The 25,536-nt window shown below is 36.5% G+C and overlaps 1 protein-coding gene across 14 annotated transcripts in view; it reads left to right on the plus strand.

The window, feature by feature from the left end:
- Positions 1–25,536, plus strand: part of ATG7 (autophagy related 7) — a 127,880-nt gene that overhangs the window by 53,761 nt on the left and 48,583 nt on the right. Inside the window, exon 19 of one of the 14 annotated variants that reach the window (XM_067003284.1) lies at positions 19,149–19,296. The exons of 12 other annotated variants lie outside the window; for them this stretch is intronic. In XM_067003284.1, coding sequence (XP_066859385.1) covers positions 19,149–19,154 — 6 coding nt within the window. In that variant the 3' untranslated portion in view covers positions 19,155–19,296. The remainder of the gene's footprint in view (positions 1–19,148; positions 19,297–25,536) is intronic. One more of the 14 variants, XM_067003285.1, reaches the window with a different exon arrangement.

Genomic DNA, 25,536 nt, shown 5'->3' on the forward strand with positions numbered 1-25,536 from the left:
GAATAATTTTCTAACATTTTAGTAATCTGCACTAATTAAAGGTTCATTTTGTGATTCTATATTAAAAAAAAAAAATCACAGTAAGTGAGAAACTGAAGTTCTTGAGTTAATGCTTAAAATACTGAGCAAGTGTGTAACTGGAGATGAAACCGTGATCGTCTTGGTGCAGGGCTTTCAGCCCCCTTTCTTTCCCTTCCCAGGATGCTGACTTTTCCTTGCCCGTGCTGTAATCAGTTTTCCTTCCTTGTGGGTTTGGGGATTGGCAAGGACAAGAAGAGTTTTTTCCAAAATATCCTGCTAGTTTTTGCAGGGGAGGCTTTATTAAAACAAAACTGTCTTTTGGGCTAGGCTACAGTTTTGACCTACATATATCAAAACTAAAATAACGGTTTGCAAATTAGGAAATTAGGATTATAATCTGCATGGTTCCTTTGGCGGGTGGGGGGGAGTACAGGGAGGAGTGATAATTCTATTCTCGAAAGATTTTCAAATTATGTTGATTCCTTTTTTTCTAAAGGAAAAAGTCTCCACTAAAGAAGGGAGAAGTAAAAGAACGTAGGAATTAAATCTCTTCCATTCCAGTATGTTTTGTTACAATGAGGAATGAATAGACTGTTCAAGATGCATTCTGTTATTCTCATGTGAAGAATAAGAAATTACACAACACAGACAAACATGCTGATAAACTTTATTTTATAATTAAGAACATAAATTATACAATGTGCATCTCAGTGCAAATGAACAGTTGCAGAGTATATGGGCCCCCTGTAGATTGAGTAAAAAAGAAAAAAAAAAAAAAGAAAAAAAAAGTTTGCTGGAAAAATTACTACCAGATGCAGATTTCAATAAACACATACTGTTGTAGCCTTACCCAAAGGTGCTATGAATTTCTTGAAGCAAGTCTGCCTCTACATTTACTAAACCATTGAACCTTTGAATGTTACTGGAGATACTGTATTGTGTAAGTGCTCACCCTTCCCCCTGTATTTAATGTACTTTTCTTGTAGACTTTTAAATGTTGTCCTTAAGAGTACTGAAACGTTAACCATGTTTGCGTTCTCCTGACAACTTATATTTTCTCTGGAAACATCTCCAAAACTTCCCTTATGGAATTGTGTAAGAGAACTTGTGCTATCAATTATCACATATTCAAAGCTCATTGGTATTTTATTATTGTCATCGTTTAGTTTTGACAAGACCTTTCTGTACAAACAGAAGTAGCTTTTTTTTCAGCTTGTAAACTACTGTAAGTATAGATGGGACTTTTAATTCATAATAAATGAAGTTAATAACTGTAATGCCAAGAGTTTTTGAAAAATCATGCAGACTTCTCACATTTTAATGGCAGTGATTGCTAATTCATATTCACATACTGACAATGAGAGAGAAAGTTAAGTATCACAAATTTTAATAACAAATCATCAACATAAGACTTAGTCCTTTGTAGAAATCTTGTATGGAAAACTCTTTGTATTAAATTTTCATAAGGTATTAGGGTTAGGGTTTTTATGAAGCATGAAATAATTTTACCAGCCTGATTGTTTAAACATTTGCATCCATATTGCTACTATAATGCAAATACTGTTGGCTAAAGTTGGCACTAATTTTGCAGAGATTTATAAAACAGACATGGATCAGCAACAGCAAATTTGAATAGCCCTTAAAATGAGTACTAACCATAGCTCTGACCGTCCTGAGCTTTCTGTTTGTTTCTGAATAGTTTCCTGTTGTTTACCCTTTAATGAGTATCTCTACAGAATGCTGATATTTCCTTTGCTCTATTCTAGTTCAGGTTCTAGTAAAGTTTCTTTTTTACAGTCTCTTCTTCGCGAACACATAACTTGGCTTCTAGCTGAAATTTGCTTTGCAGCGTACTTGTTTTGTGTTTATGGAATTGGCTGGAGTCCTGGAGAGCCCACCTGATAGCTTAGCAGGGACAAAAATATATGACCAGTTTCCTAGTTAAAACCCAGGTTTGATTCAAGGATTAGTCATTGTGTGCTTGAGAAGATACAGATCACTTCAGTGATCAAGTTTTTCTTAGCAGTGACTTCTGTCGGTTGATTTAGGTGCAAACTGGAGAAATGTCCTCTCCTTGAAAATGGAAGTCGAATCTGACCTCAGGAAGAGGCATTAAAATTATTCACAAAGTATGTATTTCTTGGTTCATTTTTAAGTTGTGTGAAATCATGTGGGCTAATCAGGAAATGTAAAAGATACATAGGTAATGATACAAACTGTTACTTAGATAGAGGCAACGTCTAAGATGCTTATTTATTTTTCTGTAGCTGAAATAGAAAGAGAAGTCGGAGAAATAGAGAAGGGATGCAGAAATAAACCTGTGAAGTATATAGTCATTATTTTTCAACCTCTCAAGGGATAGAGGGGTTAAGAGATACCATTTTGAAAGGGTCTATGTTGTTGAAATGTTTATTTATCTAAGTGTCTACTGGAACAGCGTGCCAACAATAGCAAACCCAAAATGAAAGTTAAAAAGAGAGAAAACTACTACTGGAAGAGAATATGAAGCCATAACAGAGCTATTTAACATTATTACAGTGCAACAGCTGTTTTTGCTAATGTTTCTTGGTAATTTTAAAAAAATCTAAGTTCTAATTCCTTTTGTCTTCTTACTTTGAGTAACTATAGTATATGAAGTTTGCTATGACTCATTCTTCCCACAAATACTATTTCTTTGAATAGCCCTTGTAAAAACATGCCTTTCATATTAATTGTCTTAGTTGGCAACTGTGTAGCCTTTTTTCTTCCTGGGTGAGTGATTTATACCTACCGATCTCTGGATCTGCCTCATGCTATACATGGTGCATGCCAAGCTAGTGGTAATATTATGTTGTACCTATGATTACTGTACTTGCATTTTGAAAGAACAGAGTTGGATGGTAGAGTATATCAATCACTGAAATTAGTTTTCTCTATTTCTTCGCAGGCAAATAACTTTATATGTAACAATTTTTTCTTATTGTAAATCTTGTATTTGTTTTCAGAAGATGACACTCATTACATAGAGGCTTCATTTTAATTCTCAGTAACATTAAAAAAGGATAGTGGACAAAGAAGGGGAAAATGTAAAATAAGATGTTATTTCCAGCCTCCAAAAGAACCCTCATTGCATGACTTTTGCTCGCTATAAGAAATACTAAAAAGAAATATGGAAGGTAAATGATGAAAGTTCATTCAGGTAAAGAATTAAAAAGCATCTGTTGTAGCTTTCATATGTGAGTGTCTGCTGAGCAGTCTATTTTAACTTCAGCATGATAGGCAGTCGTGGCAGTATTCTAAAGAACAGCCGTGGTTGTAGGCTTTCTAGTTGCTTTTGTAATACTTCAAATTTCTCTGATGGCACAGTGTAACTGTCATGCCCTATGGGAGAATTCTATACCGAATTATATAGACTCACTAAGTTTGTCCAACTGCGCTGGCATGCACTCATGACAGCAGCATGCATGGATATTGCTATGGTCATCAACTTCTCCAGCTGCCTTCGGTTGCTGGAAGAAAGGGGTGGATTATCTGGGGACAGCCTTTGGAGTGAGTCCAAACTGTGAAACGCAAGCTCACCCTTTTTAGAGGGGTAATGAAATCCTTTAAACATTGCTTTTCTTGCTTTGGGTTTTGTTGGGTTGGGGTTGGTTTTGTTGGGTTGGTTGGGGCTACGTTTTTGATATTTCTTTTCTCTGGATTTAATCAAGAGGTTAGAAATTGGATCAAGTTGTTTAATCCATTTAGTATGTAATTCAATATTGGTTAATATGGGCTTAATACGTAAATTCATGCTTGTAGATTACTTTTTAATTACTCATTCTTCATTCTTGCTAAAGTAACAATAAAATCTTGGTTATAGCTGAAAGGTGTTGATGAGGTTCAAGGAGCTGACAGTGACTTTTCTTTTTATACAGTGGAAATTAGAGATGATTATGAGGGATTTTGAGTGGGAAATGAGGTAATACTAGCTGGTTTTTTATTTAAATGGAGGCATAAAGGTCACAAACGTCATTTTTCCATTAAGAAAGGTAACTCAAACAAGGATGGTCATTAAAAAAGTTACTTTAATAATGTTGCACGTCTTTATCTTATAAGTAATAGCTGGTGGAAGCTGTTACATCAGTTCTTAGGACAATACTGGAGAAAGGTTATTGTGTTTGGAAAAATTACAAGGATTTTAAGCTTACTTATGAAAGAGGAAAGTTTGTTTTCATCAAGAAATTTATAAATAGAATGAATATTGTGAATGCTGAATGTTTTGCTTTCAAAGGAGAGTGATGTTCACCAGCTCTAGCATAAAATCTGCTATCCTTTGTTCTGATTTTGAGATTTTGCTTTGCTCTCTTCTGTGCAAAAGCAAAGCAAACAACTTATGTGGCAGAGAAAATCGGGTACAGAACAGACTGCCTATTTACAAATATAATTTTAATTTGAAGGGATGCGTTAAGAGATTAAAACAGTACTCAGAAAATTGCAATCTTTTATTCTAGTATCGAAAACAACTTGACAGTCTAGATCTTCATTGTACTTATGTTTTTTTCTTAATTTCCTGTGGGGCTCAGTGTATCTGTTTCAAAAAGAGTATCAAGACTACTCTAACTTCATATTTAAGTATGGGATCTGATTAATACTTCAGGCATGCAAGAGAGCTATAACATTAATACTGTTGTTACTGCAGCGAGATGCTATTACAGATATCACAAGACTTGTTATAGAAGGAAACATGATTACTCTGGATTAAAGAAGTTGCCAAAGGCTTGAAGGATTTATAAGTGCTGCTGCTTTGTGTTATATATAACTTCATTATTTTGTTGAAAATGTTTAGATTTAGAATTAATGAAGCACAATAAATGCTGATGAAATGAATCAGCAGGTTTGACAGCCTTTAGCTGATGCTGAGCAGATGATGAATTTTACTGTAGTGTTCTTTAAGCCTCAAAATTGCTAGATATTTACAGAAAGTAATACATTCAGCATTTGCACAGACAAATGAAAGCAATATTCTTAGTAACAGGAGTGACGCTGCATCTGGTAAGACACGAGGAAACAGTGCCAAGTTGTGCCAGGGGAGGTTTAGACAGGGTATCGGGAACAATTTCTTCACAGAAGGGGCTGTGAGGCCCAGCAATGGGCTGCCCAGGGCAGTGCTGGAGTCCCCAGCCCTGGAGGTATTGCAGAGACATGTGGAGGTGGCACTAAGGGATGTGGTTTGGTGCTGGGGCATGGTAGTGTTAGGTGGATGGTTGGACTAGGTAACCTTAAAGGTCTTTTCCATCCTAAATGATTCTGTGGTTCTCTGATGTGCTTGAGAATTGACATGAGCAACGCATCAATTTAAGAATGCGCCTGAACTGACTTATTGTAGGGCATGTGAGAGAAGAAACGGTTCGGTGACCTCCTGGCGGAGGTGTCTGTGGTCTGGGTCTTGGTGGGAAAAGCTGGCGAGAGCAGTCATCGTCTGCAGAGGGGTGAAGAGAACGCACGAGGACGTGAGGGGTGATGTCAGTGTGCTGGCTGCGTGTGTCTGAGCGGGACCAGGATTGAGGACCACTGAAAATCTAAGCTGTGCTGTCCTGGGGACAGAAAAAGGGGTTGACAGCTCTTGCAGTGTGAAAGGGGTCTGGGGCTTGCTGAAAGACTAGGTGGGCTGAGTGAGTTAGTTGTAAATGTTTGGAGATTAAGAGGGACAGAGAACAGGGTTTGCAAGCCTCAGGCAAAGAGGAAGTGGGAAAATGTGGCTTTTGAAACAAAGGACTTAATTTTGGCTTTTTTCTGCAGCATCTCCAAAATTTAGTTAGCATAATTAGAAGTGTTAGCATAATTAGAAGGGACAATGAAATGTAAATTCCTCACGGCACTGCTGTGTGCTGGGTTGCCACGAGGTCCCCGTTTTGTGTGAAGTAAGAGCTCAGTGAATGCATATCATGTCAGTTTGATTGCTCCATTAATCTCAGCTATACAAAATTGGCTGTATTTTAAAATAGCTTCATTAACCCAGCCCAGAGACTAGTGTGACATACAGTAACTTGTTGCAGACAGCTGCATCCCATTCCACTGTACGAAGTCTGCAGTACTGCAGAGATGTTTCAAAACGATCTGGTTTATTAACATCTGGTTAATTACAAATTATTTATTCTGATGTTAAATTTAGTAGAGCAGTCATCATTTGCTCTTGTTACCATGATGCAGAATTGGCGTGGCATGTATTAATGTCAGTGTTAGTAAATCTGAATGAGAAACAAGCAGTAACCAATGATGAAAGGCTTTCCAACTCTGAAATAGACTTACTGCATTTGTTTCTTACAGGCAAGACTATAAAAGGAAGATATTTAATGGCAGAAATTGTTTTTCAGTTCCATTTGCTCTGTAATGTGACTCAGGAATTCACTTCTGTAAAACTATGACTAAGTCCCTTTTGCCTTTGAGGTATAGACCTGGATGAAATCCAGTAGAAGATTGGATTTCAGCAAACTGGAGAAGTTCTTTCCTGGGCTTTTCAAATTTGCATTTAGGACAAAGCTACATCAAAAGTCAGAACAGATTTCTCATGTAACTATTCCTTGATCAGGTGGGTTTTTTTGTTTGTTTCTTCAGATAGTGTCTGATTACTAAATTAATCTCTCAGCATTATTAAAACATTCCCCTGCCGAACCAAGCCTACAGTTTTTTGTACATGTCGTCTTTTGTTCCTTTGGAAATGTTAGGTTTTGTAGCAGCGGAGCGAATCCCTGGATAGACAGAGCAAAGAGAGAGAGTAAAAAGGAATCCAGATAAATAAATATTGTGTAGTTTTTTCAGGTGCCATGTTTAATATATGCCAGAGTGTTTGAAAGTGATGTATTGACTCCTGGTAATGGTATCCTATTTGTGAGTTGTTGGGGGATTTTTGGTAAGGTTTTTGTTTGTTTCTTTGTTTGTTTTATATAATGAGAAGATGGTGTGCTCTTGGTCACAGTCTGCCCATGCAACTGTTTTGAAAAGTCTGCTACACTCTGTGGTGCAATGTGTTTGAGACGCACCGGTGCGTTGTGTGTATTTGCAGTGACAGTAAATGTCAGCAGGTAGAGGAGCACAGAGCAGGATCATCCTGAACTGCACGAGCACTGCTCCAAACAAACCAGCCAATCCACCTGGCTAGCCCTGAGTGCTGGTCTTGGTGGAAGTTCGTATGCCTTAACGCTTAGGGAGCAGTGTCTGCAGAGGCAGCCATGTGGGGAACATTTGCTGATCTGGGATTTTGCATGCTGACTTGCAAAACCTACGTTCCAAATTGCATTGAATATATTAACTTCTCATTTCTTGCTTCACGCTATACAAGGCATCATGGAGTCAAAACCTTAAGGACAGTGTATTTTCTCTGTATGTTTTTGGAGATGGAGGACAGGGAAGAACAGAAATGGTCTCCTGCCAATGTTATATGTTAGTGGCAAGCAGAAAAAATCTGTTAGTCCACAAAGAACAACAGCTGGAATTTATCATGTCTTGCAAGCTTTCAGCTAATTTTTCTCAGTGTATCCCACCCAAAGGTATTTTTAAAACTGTTTGGACTAAGCTCTTTTTCTCTCCCTTGTGCTTATATTGACATAGTCACAGATGTTGTTACTATGCAAACCACTATTATTATTATTTTTTTCTTAAATACTTTCCTGGTTTCCCTTTTACTGTGACAATTTTGTTGTTGTTAGGAGATGGAACTATTTCATTCATGGGCCACAAGTGTTTTCTTTTAAGTATTCAAAGTGTCTCATCCTTCTATTGTGTTTTTCCAGTTTACTATAAAGTGCCAAAGTCCTATTCCAATATAGTTTTGTTTAAACCTTCCACTCTGGTTATTTTTTTAATTTTCTCAGTATTGCTTTAGTTTTTCAAGATGTATCATCACTTTCATTTCAGTGATGAAATTATGCTTTCTCATTGACTTACTTCAATCCCATCTGTTGTTAACTATGTGTTTAACTATATCACAACACTTTTTTTCTCATGTCCTGTCATAGATTGATTTCTCTGTTTGATTCACTCCCCTCAGCATTAGCTTTGGATTTCTGCTTTGCGTCATCTGTATGTTTTATTTTAAGTGGTCACCAGCATGATTTGAATTTAAAATGTTAATCTTTTCAACTTCCAGGTTTACAAAACTGCTTTATGTATTCAGTGGTAAACTCCCTGAAAAAAAAAACAGTTCTAGATTCCTATTATATTTGTATTATTTTGTTATTGTAATAACCGATAAGTTGGCACAGCAATGCTTCTAAACAATTTACTTTTTAATAGGGAACTCGATTTTCTATCAGAATGCCATACAAAAATTTTGTTCAAAAATGGCTTTCTTTGCTATTTTCCTGAGCTATTTTCCTTGTCATGTTAAAAAGAAATCAGAATTTTTCTTCCGTGTTTTCTTCTTTCACATTAATATGGGTAATGTGGTATTTATTCTGTTTATGATCACAAACACTTCGATTTTCAACAACTACTCGACAACTTCAATGAATTAGGTTAGTAGTTACTGTGAAGCTGTTTACTGGTTTATATTTAAATTTATTTTGTTTTATATTTAAATATTTATTCTTTGTCTTTACATAGGCCAAGACTTAAGATTAGGATCAAGTACTGTGTTGGTATTTCATTTGTTTTCTTCATTTACTGGGTGTTTGAGATGCCAGGTATGCTGCTTTCTGGATTCACAAGAAAATTGCCTTGCCTCAGTGTTTATACTTTTGCTTTTTCTTGAACCTATAAAGTCAATTTAGTAGTCTGAAACACAAGTTGATTTCCCATTCTTGTACAAACATGCATCTTCCAATAGTTGTATTCTCATTGAGCAATCAGAAATTGCAAGTACCTGTTTTTCCTGACTGTTAAGTACCAGGCATAATTCAGCAGTCACCCAGGGGAAATACTCTTTCAGCTCCTTTCCCCTCGTCAGCAACCTTCCTCACCTTTGGGACGGCTTCTGCCTAGAGTATTATTCTAATATTCATCTGTTGCTAAGTCCTGTTAGTTTATAAAATCGACAATTTAAAATCAAAAGTTACATTTTATACACTAATGTTGATCGAGAAAAGGCTTCCCCCCCCACACTCCTTTTTTCTTTCTGCCTTATCTTGCTTCTCCCAGCCTAAGACTTGTGTTTGATCTAATGTAACTTCATGGGTTCCTAAAGGAAAAGGCAGGCTATGCATATAACAACGTACTGCCTTAGATACAGAGCAACCTCTGTGTTTTCCTTTAAATGTTATGTTTGCATTGTCCAAAATAGCTGTGTCTGCCCTCACATATGGTCTAGGACTGAGTTCCAACGTGAGTCAGTCCCTCTGTTTCTGGCTCATACATTTTCTGTCAGGCTTCTCTGTTCAGGCTGTCTATACTTTTTATTGCAGGTTTCTTTTTTTACTATTTTGTCTTTCTCTCCTAAATAATGATATCATTTCACCACAGTTCTGTGAAAAGAGTGAGGCACATGAAAAACCCGGACTGAATCTGTTGTATTGCAGTTAGGCAGTCTTTTTTTATTAAAACTGTTGTCAGTCTCTTAGGTTTTGTTCTTCTAAGAGCCCAAGCATGTTGTTTTTCTGAACAATTCGCATATATATATATATGTTTTCACCCCCATGCATGCAGTCGGGCGGGAGGAGCCCCCCTGTTATGGCCCTTTCACGTGTTCAGCCCAGATCCCTGTACATTGTTACACGCTGAGCAGAATAGCCAAGTAAGTGAAATAACAGCGAGAAGTTTGACAGTGTTGTTCTCACCATTGACTTGAGCCTGTATTAAGTCTCGCTTTTATCTCTGGCACGTGAGTATCTCTTCACAGAAAAATACTGGAAGTTCTTGGAATTACAAAGATAGCGAGCTGCTAGCCAAATTTTCCCTGGCTAAGCAGTGACAAAAGCTGCCAGTTGATCCGAGTTTTATGTGCTGTTTTTTCTGACGAGAACTACTGTTCACTCTGAGATCATCAAAACTTTGTTCAGCGAGGATTCAACATTAGATTAGAATTGCTGTTTCCAGAGTTAGAATGTGAATTCGGTTATGGAACAGTGATCAGATCATAGCTAAAGTTGTTCTCCTTGAAATTTTGCAATTAAATTAAATTGAATCCCACTATATTAGTAATTTTAGCTGAATGTTCTAATCCAAAATGAAAATCAGATGTTCTTCATGGAAATAAGGAAGTCCAGACAATGGGTATTGTATTTAGGTTACAAGACTTGTGGTCTTTATTTTTTTTCAGTTTTCATTGTTTATGTTTCAGGCAAGTTTCTGCTCAGTTTAAGGAATAAAACTATTAGTTTTAAAACTTTTTTTTTTTTAATTTGTATCCAAAAATATTTCTCTTGAGTTGTATAAAAAATCAGGTCCTCTGGAAATTCACTGCCCTCATGAATGGAGTCCTGGTGAGTGAGGAATTTTTATGACTCCCTTAAAAAACAATTGCAAGCATTCCACAAATAAACAATACAATGATTTGGGGCGACGTTTTAATGTGTATTTTACATTAATTTGCTCTCCGATGTTTATTTCAGCATGGCATTTTGTAATGTTTAATTTAATTGTAATAAGAATTCTCTTAGTTGAGAGCAGAGCATTGGACCATGACTAAATGCTGTTCCATCAGCAGCTGCAGATACAGGACCAGGCATGGTATTGGTTCATGGATTTCCACAGGTTCTGGAAGAAGAGCCAGAATAGTTCAGTTACACAGGCCAGCTGTTCTCTTTCTACATTTTTATTTCATTATTTTGCAGTTGTTTTAGCTACTTAGATCTTTTTTTCCTCAATTAGTTTTCCTTCTGTATTTTTCATTAATAATAAATTTCACATGTGATTTTTTTTTTTCCTTGCTTCTTTTCTGGGTTAAAAGGGTTGCTGTAGCTGATAGTTGGCCATAATAGTAGTAGTGTTGGTATTGGCTTTTGCAGCCCTCTGTGTAAGGTACTGCAAGTAGCGGTTCATATTTTACTGGCACAATTAACCAGTGCACCATTGGTGTGACAGCAACATGTCTTGGTGCAGTAGAAACCCTGATATTGTTGATAGTTGCAGAAAAGTTTAATTTTAAAAATTTGGGGGAAGGGGAAATTAACATCATTCGGTTGTTCATTGCCCAAGGGATAGCAGTCAGAGTCGCATGCCTATAAAAGTTCTCGCTGTTGCTTTTGGACAAGATTTGCTTTCTACTGCACAATCTGCAAACAATCCAAGAGATCCTGTTATCACCACAAGTACAATTTTAATTCAGATCATGTTCAGCTGCTGCAATATTTTTTCTGATTTTGATTTGTGTCAATAATGTTAAGCTATCCCCGAGTGAGCTCACAGGGGAAATTACAACACTTAGAAATGGAAAAATGTTATGCAGCCAGTATGAACCTGTTGCCTGGGGTTTCAGACAGACACTTCAGCCTTAGTTTCCACTCTTCTGTCAAACCTGTGTGTCGTCATGTTCTCAGCTCCTTTAATCTGTTAAGTAGAATTGGGAACTGCAGAAAAGTTGCAGTGCTGTGCTGCCCGGGGTGTGCAAGCGGACCCTGTTCTGTAAGTGGGAACAGGAGATGAGTTAGCAGAGATAACTAAAGCCTTCTGTTGTATTTGCACATGAATAGCAGAAGTATAAAGAGTAACTGTGGAGATCAATACAGAGACTTAGGCTGATCTGATTTTACAGGTTCTTTTTCATTTAAGAGAGCCTGGCAGACTTTCAAAGGTTACTTCTGTCAGAAAATCATAAAATGAAAAAATACAAATCAAAGATACAGTGATCTCCTTCCAGCTAAAACCACCTTAATTAAGCAAATGCAAAAAGTCACTCTGTCAAAAAGCAGATCGCTTTGCGGTTTTCCAGAGCAGCACAGGGATAGCATCAGCATGCAGAGGTGACAGATCACGGTCTGCTGGTGGATGTTCACAGGGCTCAGGAAGGGAGCAAGATGCTACGAAGCAGTGCTGCTCTGTAGACATTGGGATTTGCAGTGTCTCTGTTACATAGCTCCTCACAGGGGCGTCCTCACTGTTTGGACTGAATCAGTTTTCTTGACTCATAACTATGACGAAGTGATTTATATCACGGTTCAGCACTGGCTTGGCCTCAGCAAAAACATCAAAGAAGCGAGTGTAAGCTCTAGAATAAGTAGGTGTACAAACTGGGTTCTCGTTTGGGTATTTTGAGTGGGTAAGAGTTGGTGGGTTTGTGTAACTTCAGGATTTATTGAATTCTCTCATTTCTGGTTCATTAACAAATATCCTAGAGGTTTTCTTTCAACAACATAAAAAGCCTTTGCAGAAGGTATGGATTTTTATTATAGAGGAGCTGAAAAATCTTCCATGTTTACTTCTGCACTCTGGTGTTTGGATGTAACCAGTGGAAGCAGAAAGAAGGCCATTAAAAAACAATCTATTACTTCTATATTGCTGTATAAAAAGCAATATGTTTACTTCTTAGTTGCTGAAGGATAATTTTAGTTTTAGGGATTTAGAAATACTCTGCAGTTTCTGGATATGAATTCTCTTGATCCCGGATGATGCTGTCCGGCTCAGGAGGAAAGGCTCCCAGCAGCCGTAGGGATGGCAGTCCCATTCGCCCCATCCAGCGACACGTCTGCAGGGATGAACGGTCCCTTTATAGTGGGGTGTATGCAAAAGAGGAAATCTCGTGTCCTTTCTTCTGACTGGGACATGAATTGGGGAAAGCTAACGTTACTAAATAGTGCGTCAGCAGTTCCAGTGAATTAAGGGAGAGGAGACCAAATTGAAACTTGGATGTCATCAGTATTAATAATACAATATTGAAACTAGGTTTAAGCCTTTTCAAGTTGCTGTTGCGGCAGCTTTAGTTTACTCAGCTGTATCTTAAAAGTACGTGTATACTAATCTGAAATAATTTGTAATTCATTTTGCAAACTCCATTAAAATTTTGTTATGGAACTGCCTCAAATAAATGGCAGCGAATAAATGTCTTGCCATTAAAAAGGTTAGTGGAGAAAGTGAATTATCACAGAGGAAGCAACGCGTTCATATTGTATTTTCCTCAGTGTTCTTTGCAATACAAAATGAACATGCAGCCTCTTATATAATTAGCAGTCGTTTACTGGGGGAATTTCAGTACTTTCATGTTGTACAAGCTTTTGATCAAAATTTGCCTACACTGCCTTGTTTAATTCTGGCCATCTGGATTAAAAGGTTCTCTTAATCTTAAATACAGATTATAACTCTTTCTTTTTGAGTGCACTGCCATAAAATTTTGGCAAGTTTCCAGCTTTCTTCATTAAAGCTTTCTTTATTATGGTTTTTCGGCCATTAAATGATTGCTATGCACAATGGGTACTTGATTATAATTTGCTGAAACTGGGAATCAGTTACAACAGTAATCCAGTTCTGTAATTAAAAGAGAGCATGTTCATACCTGCTAGGATCTTCTCAGAGCTACTATGGGAGAGGAGAAACCAAATAGTTGAAAGGCAACAATTTATGCTAACAAAACATTTAAGCTTTTTAATTTGACTGTATTTTGTGCTGTGTTGTGGAAGTGTGACTTTTTGCATAATAACTAATTTTGAACCAAAATCTGTGTTCAGGACAGGCAAAAAAGGACACTTTAATTTGTCATAAACCTTCTCACATCTTTTGTTTTTCTTTTGGGTTTGGAATAGAATGTGCATTTCTAGCAGAAAAGGAGCAATCAGGGATGATCCTTGAATCCAATCCAAGTTTTGTTTCTGCTTTTGTGTGGCTTTTGTCAGGGAGTTCAAACTCACTTTCAGTGTTTTTCCACCTGTAAAGATCTGAAAAAAAATGAGAAAATTACTAGCTTTAAAATGATTTTAAAAGCGAGTATTTCATAGATATGTGCATCATTTAATTTTGGTTGTTATGAAGTCAAAGGAAATGGTAACTTGCCTAAGCTGTGTAGTTGAACTCTTTTGGATGAGGAATATCATAAAATAGCCGACGGTATAGTTAAATCTGATTCTTGGTACATTACAGATAAAGAATATACATGATAAATAGAATCAATTTTAGAAAATATTTCTTCAGAACAGTATAACTGTGTAGCAGCTTTACATTACATTTTCTCCCAAAGTTGTATGCCTTCTCTGCTTGTGCTCCATCTTCGAGATTCCTGTTAGAAAATCTGCACCTACAGAACTCTTCTAGAACCTGAATCTGTGCAAGTTTTTTGAGATGAAGCTGCTTAATGAAATAATTTCATTTAAAAATTTACAAGCATGAATTTGGCTGAAAACAATTTTATTCCACAGCTTACAACTGAAGAGATGCAAACACTGTATGTGCAACAAATTCCTCTCTTGAAATTAAGTATTAGTCTGCAGTGAATCATACAGTATATCAGAACTTTGGTTTTTAATCTATTCTATCTCTTGATTTCTCAAATTAAGGAAATACAGTGCTCCTTATTGGCCAAAATAGATTGTGATTTAGGCTATGCACAATGCAAGATTGAATAAAAATTAATGAAAGATGAAGACTTTAAGTGTTCGTTCTACAGAGTCTACTCAGAATTGCTGGTGGCATAATTAGGAGTTTTCAGTGTTACTAAACAAGTGCGTAATATAGTCTTTGAGTTTCTCAAATGAAACTTTAATTAAAAAAAAGAGTAATTCATATTTTTCTGAGTTTACTCAGTCTGGTGAACCGTAGTGTTCTGGTGAACATACGATTGAAATGTGCAAGTCTTTTAAGAATAATTAAATAACTTTGAAATTTAGAGTTACCTGAAAAATCCTTTTTCAAACAAATATTTTCATTCTCTTTTTATGACTTTTTTTGTTTAATAATTTTGTTTATTTTGGAAAAAGTAAAAGGCATTTCTTGTGAATCTAATCTTCTCAATGGCAAGCCCATGCAGTTCTTTTGCCAATAGTTTATTTCATATGTATTCAATCCAGTTTTCTTTTCACATACATGAAATAACAGTTTGGCATGTGGTAAACAAAATATATACAGAGAAGAAAAAAAAAGATTTTTTTTAAATGAAAAGATTTGTTTTATGAAATAATCCTTTCATTGAAGTGAATAATTAAAGTTAAAATAAATAAGATCTTATAAGAGATTGCACAGTAATTATGTAACTTTTAAGAACCAAGAGTTCATGGTAATGAAGTATTTTCATTTTACTAGGTTTTTCTTGGAAAAGTACAATATCATGTGATGATATACCACAGTGTGTGAAAGTAGTTTGCTGGTACAAAATCCAAACATCACAAAGTAATTTCCAAAGACCAGATGTTTATCAGTTCCCTTTTAGGGAAGAGAACAGCAAGGTTCTTATTGAAAGTTTGTCTGCTGGAACTGCAGTGTGGCTCCACAGCAGGCTTCCATGCAGCGTGACTGAGCGCTCGTGTATGACCCACAACCGATGTCCTTTTGAAGAAAGAAAATTGCTTGTGTGGCTGCCTCATCAATAACCAGAACATTACCTTTTAGAAACGGGAGAAAAACTAGCTAGAGGTATTTCTGTGTTCAGTAAATATTTGGCATGGCTTTGGTTCAATATGGTTCATGCAAGGCTGCTTTAACTCTCGTAAATGGAGCCTGAATGCACCTTTGGTTTTTACAGTAATGGCGGCGAGGCCTCCTCCCTCTTCTTTCCCAGCTCTGCATGCTTAGTGGGGTTTTTAAGGGGTGTTGGAGCTGAGGACAGACGTGTGAATTATTTTTTTCCAAGAAGAAAAGCACGTAGGCAATGTGGCCACAGTTAGGTCTGTGCTGTGACCCAGGGTGCGTCACCTGTCTCATGTCTGCCTCCTTTTTGCTGCATGTCTGTTAGCCGAGTCCTGTTCTAGTTCAGCATTGCTCTGCGCGAGGCAGAGTGGGACTGTAGTCTGTCTAACACAAGACTTAGGATGCAACCAAGCTGACTAAAAGCCAATATCACAACCTTTTCTCAGTGCACATGCCCTAGAGTAACACCTTGTAAGAAAAGAAAGATCTTAGAGAATGACAAGGATGTTCCTTGCTGGGGAGAGTGTTCAAAGGCCTGTTGTAGAGGAAAGAAAAAAACAGACTCTGATTGGAACCTCAGCTAGTACAGCTCTGAAGAACACATCTACGTGAAACGTGGATTGCTCTGAGTTCACATTGTCAGTGCCCTTAGTGAGAGTGCTTTCCTTCGAGCATGTCCCATTTATATCAGGTAGGTGTTGATTCAGTTGCTGTAACATAGGCTGTCGTAGCATAGGTAGTGAACCTCCATTTCATAAAGCTTCCACATTCTTTTTTGTTTTAACTGATACATGACACAACCATGAGTAAAATGGAAAACAGCAATTCCTGAGGCAAGATGAAGAAAACATCAGAAACGAGTGAAATTGCAGTGTTATGTTGAATTTTTCCAAATACTTGTCATACATAACCGCTTCCACTTTATAGGGAGGTGACAAAGCTACGCGTCCTGAAAGCTGCACACACACCTGCACACAAAAATAAAAATAAAGTATTAATGCTTTTTCAAGTAATCCAGCTAGTCATCTCAGTCAAAATAAGTTTTTGTTGGTTTAAGTTCTTTCTTAATCGACTCTGGTTTATCCCTGAGTATCTGTTGTTATTAAATTCTGTATCAGTTACTGATATTTATTGTTCACATGAGATGTAATTGAATGTTATAGAGACACTGAAAGGTAACTGTTATGTCCTAATACGCGTTTGTTTAACCAGTTATAATATTTAATAATTTTTAATGCTTGAATTATACACAAATTTAGCTCACTTTTTTCATTTTTTGTTTCCTGTGTATAGATTATTGCTTACTAACTACTTATAGACAGTAAAGTAAACAAAAGAAATGGTTTAAATTGTGAAGTATGTTTTCTGCAAGATGTATTTTTTCATTTGAATTTGCCTTGCTTGGATGTCATGCTCTTATGATGTGCATTTATTCTGGTTGTTCTTCAGCATCCACTTTTATTTAAGTTTATTCAAACTTTTCTGCCTTTTGAAACTTCTTAGCATTTCTTCAGTAGATTATGATTTGAAGAATAAAATGTTTTCTTTGTCTTACCTAGTTACTAGTATGATTGACAAGCATAAATATAATCTTCACTGGGATATTGAGTTTTTATCTTTTTGTATCTCACTAGAATTTGACCCCACACTCTGAAAATTCATTTTTTTTCCTATTATATTGAATACAAACCGAATGAAATCAGAAGAAATGTCTCCAGAGTATTTGTTTGACACCCACACACATTCTCAGGTGGTGAATATTATAATAGGTCTGGGTATAATGTACTGTTCAGCAGCACCAGCATGATGTTTGCCACTGCTTTTGATGCAATTGTATTGCTCTTGCACTAGTTTTCATTAAGGCTGCATCAGGACTTGCTGTGCCATGACTGTGTGGTGTTTTGCATTATAAATAATTTTAATCTAGCATGTACCCAAACTGAGTTCTTACTAATTAGTAGATGCATTATGGCATAATTGAAGGGCGATTTAAATTGGAAAAGTAGACTGCAATGTGCATCTCTTCATCCTGTTTGCTTGCTGTTTGTCTGATTTGTTGCTGTCATGCAGTGTTCCTTGATTCTGTGCTGTGGTTTCCTAGGATACCGCGATGCTTCTGCAAAGCTTAAATCAACTATTCCTTCTTTTTAAACTATTTTAACTAGAGGGTATAGTTAAAGATATTTAATCATGTATTTGCCTGACTGCTTTCACAGGATAACGAAAACACAAATGTTAGTTTAGACATCTGATGTTAGCAGATTGTGTGATAATTAGGGGGGTTGAGAAGCTAGAAAGAAAGCAGAACCTATTATAAAAAAATAAAAGGAAGAAAAGACAAAGTGAATGCTGATTTTTATTTCCTCTACGATAGTTCTAGTTACAAAATAGAAAGCTTCTGAAATTGAAACAGCTTATACTTAGCTAGGCATGCAGTCGTTTTTGATTTCTTTCTGTAGTCCAACAGAAAGAGATATATTTTTTCCAGTGAGTTTAGTTACCATCTATTTCATCTTTGCACTGTTTTCTGTGCCTGATTACAAATGCATTTGTACTTGATTTGACATGGGTGCTTGTATTCTGACAATAATGTAACAAAATATCTATAGTGAATTAGACAATATTTTGTTTTATTTTAGTTCTGAAATATACATGTCAATCCATAAGTTTAGCAAAGAGCAGACTTTTTTTCCATACTAGCATTACAGGATCTTGCTGCTAATCAAATCGTGTTAAAGCCATTCCTATGCAAATACCATGTGTTTTTATGAGGGTGTTTTGCACAAAACTTTCTGCCATAAACTCACTTCTCTAGCAAAAGAGGGACTATGGCTGTCTGGAGAATGTTCATTCAAGCTTTGCTATTGAGATGCACTTATAGTAAAGTAAGGTTTCTAGGCATGGTCATTTATGATTGCAACTGTAATGCTTATTTATTCCTGTAGTTCTTTCCATAGTGCAGACAGGGTTTCTCCATTCCTGTTATTTGCAATTAGTTTAAGTATTTTTATTAACATTCAAACGCTTAAATTAGAATTTCACAGTATTTAGTGGTGTTCTTGTTTCATGTCACAAGTTCCAGTTAGTGCAGTTACTGTACAGTTGCTATGCCATTATAAGAGGTACAATTTTAATTAATAACTTTTTAAAAAAATACACATTATCATTATTATATATATACTATAAAATATATCTTTACGAAATACAGCTCCAGATGTTGTTCTGTTGAAATGGGAAGGGAATTAGAGTAGATTACATCTGAAGTATTTGTATGATGCTTGCAGTACTACTGTGTATTTTTGGAGATGAAGGATTGATTTAAGAAGTGAAGCCCATGGGGAATTTCTCAACATCTATCAGAATTTTCACATGCACTGCTCTTCTCTAAGATCTTAAACTCCTTGAAGTTATTCAATGCCAGTCAACATCTTCAGGTTATAAATTACTTTGTAATTAACATAATTGAATTTGAAAGAAGATCACATATTCCCTTCTTGAAAGCTGACTTATGTAGCAGACTTTTCCCAGGTAACCTCAGTAACTTTTCCTTGGGAAAATAAGAGAAATCCAAACTTAATAAACAGGAATGCAAGTTTTACAAAACCGAGTTCCTAATTGCATTGTCTTACCTTTGGCAGTTATCGTATCTCAAATGTAACTGGTTTCATATGCTCCCTTCTTCACAGGTATAATAAATAAATTGTCCCTTCAGCAAATGGGACCTTGTACTGCCACTGCAGCTTTAGGCCACTGACTAATGCAGTTTCTTACGGGACTCTGACACATTCAGATGACTAGCAGGGAAAAGAAGAAGCTTAAGCAATGAAGATGTAGGTAATAAATTAGCTTTGTATTTATGTTTTGTTGTATTTTGTTGCTAAGGAAGGGATTTAAAAGGTCTGAATATAAAAGTTCTATTGGAAGTAGCCTAAATCTATTTTTTTCCTCAGTTCAGCAGTCAAATTTCATTCCAGTGTATTACAGTGCTCATCTTCAGATATTTGAACTATGGGATAAAAATAACACTAAGTGCAAATTTGGACAGTGGCTTTTGTATGCACTTAGCTCCTAAACTGTGCTAGTATTTAGGGCTGAGTCTGACATTTTTTGCTAGCTATTATTTGAAGGCAGCTTTTATTGTTAATACTTGAGCCGAACTCATTTGGCTTCATGTTTGTAGAGTGTTGTCTCATGATTTAAACAATGTACCGTGAGTCTTTGGAAATGTCAGGCAAATAAACTATACCTGAAAGAAGCAGGTTATCTTGCCCTCTGAGTCATTAGCTGATCCAAGAGGCTTAGCATTTTCTGGGTACTGATGGTGTTATTCATCAAATATTTGAGTAAAAGAAAAAAAGAGGAGGAGTTTGGCTTGAATTTCAGGTCTTTATGCCTTCACAAATGTCTTCCAGCTCTTCAAAACACAGTAGCCCTTGTTTGTCTTTGTTTCCCTGGGTGCATCATAAGAAAGCAATTTTAAAATATCAACCAAGTTAGGACATACAACTGGAAGGTAAACTTACTTGCAAGACTTGTAATTAAGTTATGAGAAATTGTCATAGATGTATCTGGCTAGCATTTCCAGAGAAGCAATGGTATTGAATAGGCATCCAAGCTAACGTGGAGCCAATGCCTCCCTCCGCCTCCACTTTCTTTTCCACAGATTGTTTGTAGGTGTGTGCTTCTAGACTGCCAGGATGTGAACAAGGCTGATTCTGTTTTGTTTTTGACTTTTTAGTTAATTTGCTAACTAACTAGGAATCAAAATTGTAGCTGAGGCAATATGGTCCTTCTGAAAGTGGTATAAAGAAAGATGGAATTCCTTGTTGGTGGGGTGGTTTTTGTTTTGCATCCAGACAGCTGTAGAGATACTCGCAATCCCTTGAGTTATGTAAGGTGTTCTCTAAAATCCAGCAAATTAGAATATAGTTGCATGTGCTCTATTATATGCAGTGTTTTGAAAACGAAGAAGGCAGTAAAATCTTTTTTGAAAAGTCCTAGTAACTGCTGGTTTTTGGAAGTATTTGTACCTTCATGCTATTTTTGGTTTAGTTGTCTTAAACAGAAAAATATTTATCAGTCATGCGATAGTTGTTGACTGTGTGCAAGGTTTCTTTTGAGGAATTTCCCTAATGAAATGTGTTGCATATTTTAAAATTTGGAGCAAAAACTCAAATACAATTTGGCTTTAAAGATACTGTTTTTCCTGTTTGCAGGAAAATAATCTTAAATTGAATGTGTGCCTTTCCTTATTTGGACTTGGTCTTAACTAAATAAAACAAGCTCTTAACTGTTTATTTTGACTGAATTTTTCCTTGTAGTCAAAAAAAAGTTATACCTGTCCATTGTTTCATTTACTATAGTGTTTATTATGGTATTGTTTATGGGGAAGTCACTTCTTTGAATAGGTATTGAAATCTGCTTTCCAATGAAGATCAAGGTTAACTTGCAAACAAGGGGCATGTTGTAAAACAGCTCTAATTACAAGCAGGATTCATTTGTATGAAGGTGAAGAAAAGTTCTGCTACTAATAACGTTTAACGATAAACATTTATAATTTTACAGAGCAATAGTTGACTGTAGTAGCCAGTTAATGAATATGGTGAAGCAACAAGATTTTTACATTAAAATAGCAATGCAAGCAGGAGAGGTCTTTATTCTAGAACCATTCTAGAAAAACTTCTCATAATATTTGGGGTAGTTTTTTGTTTGTGTGTTTTTTAAATAACCCCACAAAGCTAATCAGGGCACTGCACTTGCAACACAAAATTTGTCTTCCTAAGTATGCAATTCTGGCAAATGTGGGAAGGCAAAATGGTGAATTTAAGCAGTGGGACACCAAATCAATAATTTCTTACTGATAGTTTACACACAAAATATTTAATTGCACAGTAGTAAAGTAGTCAATCTGACATATCTACTAAGGGTGTGAAATGTTACAGCTAACATCAGCCTTTAGCCTTGGTTCATTTCTTGACGTGTCAAAAGAAGTCTCAGAGCTTGCAGCTGGTTCCTTTCTAGTGGGAGTAATTCTTTAGAGAGTGAGGACAGTGACATTAGACAGAACAGGCTGAGGAGAAGGTTTAAAATGATGAGTTTCCTTTACAGTTGCTTGCAAACTATTTTTGCAGCACTCCAGTAAATGAGACCCCAAGAGAGAATCTTAGATTTCAGCAGACACCGATCGATTGCTCAGGAGACTTGAAGCTGTTTGGGACTGACGAGAGGAGAGCCAATTTTATCTGCTCTGGTACTTTGGCAGCTCTGCCTGCTGTAACGTCAGGCACTGCAGTGCTTCAGTAGCCATCCTCCTCCGCCTCTGCACGTTGTTCCTCATTTGGAAAAATAGGCCCTGACAAACAGCAGTTGACTGAAAGGCATTCTTACTGCTTTACTCGATCTCTTTTTCATGTTACTAGTTGTTAATATTGCTCTTAACTTTCAAATGTCTGCCTGAAAATAAAGACTGATGAGCAGCTCCTTGAACAGCAGCACGTCTCTGAGGTGAGGAGAGCTAGCCACGCGTTGAGTTGTGCTGATGGAAGTGTAGCCAGCAGGGCGAGGAGGTGAGGCCTCATCTGGAGCGCTGGGCTTGGGTTTAGGCTCCCCAGTACAACACAGAGGCTGATGGCCACCAAAGCAACTCAAGTGTAGGAGCATGTGGCATAGGAGATGTTGAGACAAGCCAGTTGTTCAGCCTTGTGAAGAGGAAGGTGAGGGGGAAATCCTCCTGCCCGCTCAAGCGCCTGAGGGGAGTGTATGGAGAAAACAGATGGCTTGTTCCTGGAAGCACACAGTGACAGGACAGCTGCAGCATGGGAAATTCTGATTTCTTGTGAGGAAAAAGGTGGTTGTTTTTCGTCTGTTTGTTATCATGAGGGTGGTTAAATACTGGACCATGGATGAGGTTGAGACTTTGGAGATGTTCAGAATTGGACTGAGCAAAGCCTGAGCAGCTTGGTTTAGTTGTCCGTGCTTGGTGTGTGTGGGGGTTACAGTAAAGTTGTTCCCAAACCCGATTTGTTCTATAAATCTAAGCAAAAGGATGATAATTCTTAGAGAAGAGCATACAAGCGTTGTAGTTCATGCATAAATCTATCACCGGGCTTAGTTCTTGTTTTTCAATAAGCCTGCACTTCTGAAAGTTTTGATCACTCAAAACGTTTAAGCCACATTTAAATCTCATAACTAGCTTTCCTGTTTAGTACTTAATTATAATAGGAATTTTAATGTGTTTGGCTATGCTTTTGAGTTAGCAAAAATAAAAGTGGTCCTTGATTGTATTGCTTAATGAAATTTCTTACTACCATCTTTATAGAAATAATTTGAACACTGATTTTAATTTGTGGATTATTCACACTTGATGGCATGAAAGAGTGAATGGTTTTGCTGCAGTAAGAACAAGAGAGAGAATTTTGCACATAACTAACCATGCTCAGAAACTTTCCAACTCGTTGGTTTTAAATATAGGACATGCTATTAGATGACAAGTATTATCATCCACAGCGACTGTTCGTGAATACTGCTTCCAAAATTGTGGAGTATGTTGATACAGACGCAAGAAAAAAAGGCTACTTTTTGTTAGACTTCAGTTTGGTACTTATTAAGGCTTTCTCTGGTGTGAGACTACTATTTTCCCTGTAGGGAAGCTTCTGTTTCTGTTTTGTCAAGACAAACAGCTTTGGGAAAAAAATGCTGTTCCAAATTAAAAAAAATAAATCCTACTAGACAGTGTTGTTCCCATCTCTGTCCTTCTTTCTGAAGAAGTAATTTATGCTCACAATTCTAGTGGTTTCTTCTGCTAGGAAGTGACCAAGATTTTTTTATAATTCTTGCATTTACTCATTAATATAGAATGTTATGTATCAAGTTGGGGCCTACGTTCGGGCGTGGTAGGACTGCCCAGTGCCTAAATCTCTGGGAGCAGAGCTGACCATAACCTTTCTGGTCATGCTTGTCAGCAATTTTTTTGTAAGTTAATATCAAGTGTAAACCTCTTTTCCTTAAAAGTAACTGTGATAGGCAGTACTTGGATTTAGACAGCTTCTTTGCTTGTTGCCACTTTCTGTACTTGACGTAATGAAGCTCGTAACTCTGTTGAACATGTCTAAACTATGTTGAAACTGTGGGTAGTAATAAACATACAAAACCAGTTTTGAAAAGCTGAAAATCTTATCATGAAGCCAAAGAAAGTTTTGCTATTGACTTACATAACGAGCAATAAGGAGCAAGCAAGCCTTCCTTGTTAAGTTTGAAACCTGACTCATCTTCTGTGATTTGTCAGATAAACTAAGGAGAGTATCTCGACCGAGTGGCAGCAATTTTGGTGAAGTCTGTAATTGCGTAATTTCACCAGCTCCACTGTGATCTGCATAACTAGTTTTTCGTACAAGCCATTTTCAAGAGAAGTCATATACTTCAAAACAAATATTAAGGTGTTGAGAAGCTTGTAAAAACTTCATAATTTAATGTCTACAGCTAGGTAAAAGCTTTAGCAATTTATATTAGACACTCCTGGCTATTTTGTGACAGTGGGCTGTGTGTTCTAATACACCTTTTTAGAGCAGATTTCAGTTGGTACACTTTTGAGTTAACAGTGGTAGTTGGTGGCAATTTATTATCTAAGTGGTTAATGTACAACATTATTTTCTTCAGTAAGAAGTAATGCAGTGTTGAACAATTTAAATATATGAATGCTTTGGGAACCTTTTTGTGTTTCCCTTTCTCAGTCTCACAAGATGAATAAATGAAAATTGATTCTATCTAAGCCTGCTGGAAATAGAATAAAGATTGGATTACTTTTTCTAGATAACCTGGGAGAGTGGATTAAAGATGTAATTGGAAGTAAACCACACAAGACTTGTTTAAGTCATTGTTCTTCTAATTGTATACAAAACAGTAACAAAAAAAGCACGTGTAATATGTGTTAACAAATATTTTTTTTGTGTCTAAAATGGCTTTGAGTTTATTTGTAGGACTTGTATTTGATATTCAGTTTGTGTATGTAAATGCAGTATGTACGCATATGCTAATTTCAGTACTGTAGCTTTTACTTTAACCAAGTAAAATGGTGGAAGAGTTTTAACTTTCTGAACTCATGTTCAGAATGTTTTCACACTATAGTATTGTGCATTCTTGCAATACATAAATCTTAAAAGCAGTGTAAAAATCAATTAGATATATTTTTTGTGGTCTTGCTTAACCTAGCAATGGATGCACTATTTTGTAGAAACAATTATAATTGACTTCAGCTACTTCTAACTATTTGCCTCAGGCTACGAAATTAAGTTTTCCATTCTCTGAATAGTAACCCTGACAAGAAGTCCCTCTGTTTCCTGTTCTTAATTCTTGCCTGACTCTGTGGATTGAACTGGGTGACTTAACTTTAAAATGAGGTGGTGTGTGTTCCTTCCCAGTCATAAGACATATCGCTCTATTCCAGGAAACACCACCCACTATTGTTTCCAAGACTTTGCAGATCTTATGTACATTAGGTAATTTAATTGTGATACGGTAATTAAGACCAGAAGTTCTTTTGCTCCCCACAAATCTGTATTATGTTTTTTATATTATATATTTAAACAATTAAAGCATTCATATATTTTGCATAATTAGAAATAGACACAAATATATTTAAAAGCTGTACAGAAATTTTAACATAACTATATTGTTGATACGTCAGCATAGAATACTTGGTTGTTCTTGCTGTGTGACTGGCTGTTAACACTAAGTGTTCTTAAATGGAATAAGCACAAAGTTGTTATTTCGTTAGCAATTTCTATCTCTTATTAACACAGCCATCTCTGCAGCATTTCAGAATATTGACTATTATTCACTGATTTCTTCCTAGCCATCAACTTAGAGATGGTAAGTCATCTCTTTTTCAGAGCAGTTTACACGTCCGACAACTTTTTTAATTTTCCATTTTAAGGCAAAGCCTCATTTGGGTCATCTCTCAAAGAAAAAGCCTTGCCATAATGGAACGGAAATGTTCAGGTTATTTTAATACTAAGAGTAGAGAATATGTGCTGACCTTTGTGCTTGTGACAGAGACAGCAAGATGTGGAAGTGGGT

Source organism: Anser cygnoides, chromosome 10 (assembly GCF_040182565.1).
Source record: "Anser cygnoides isolate HZ-2024a breed goose chromosome 10, Taihu_goose_T2T_genome, whole genome shotgun sequence".
Lineage (NCBI taxonomy): Eukaryota > Metazoa > Chordata > Aves > Anseriformes > Anatidae > Anser > Anser cygnoides.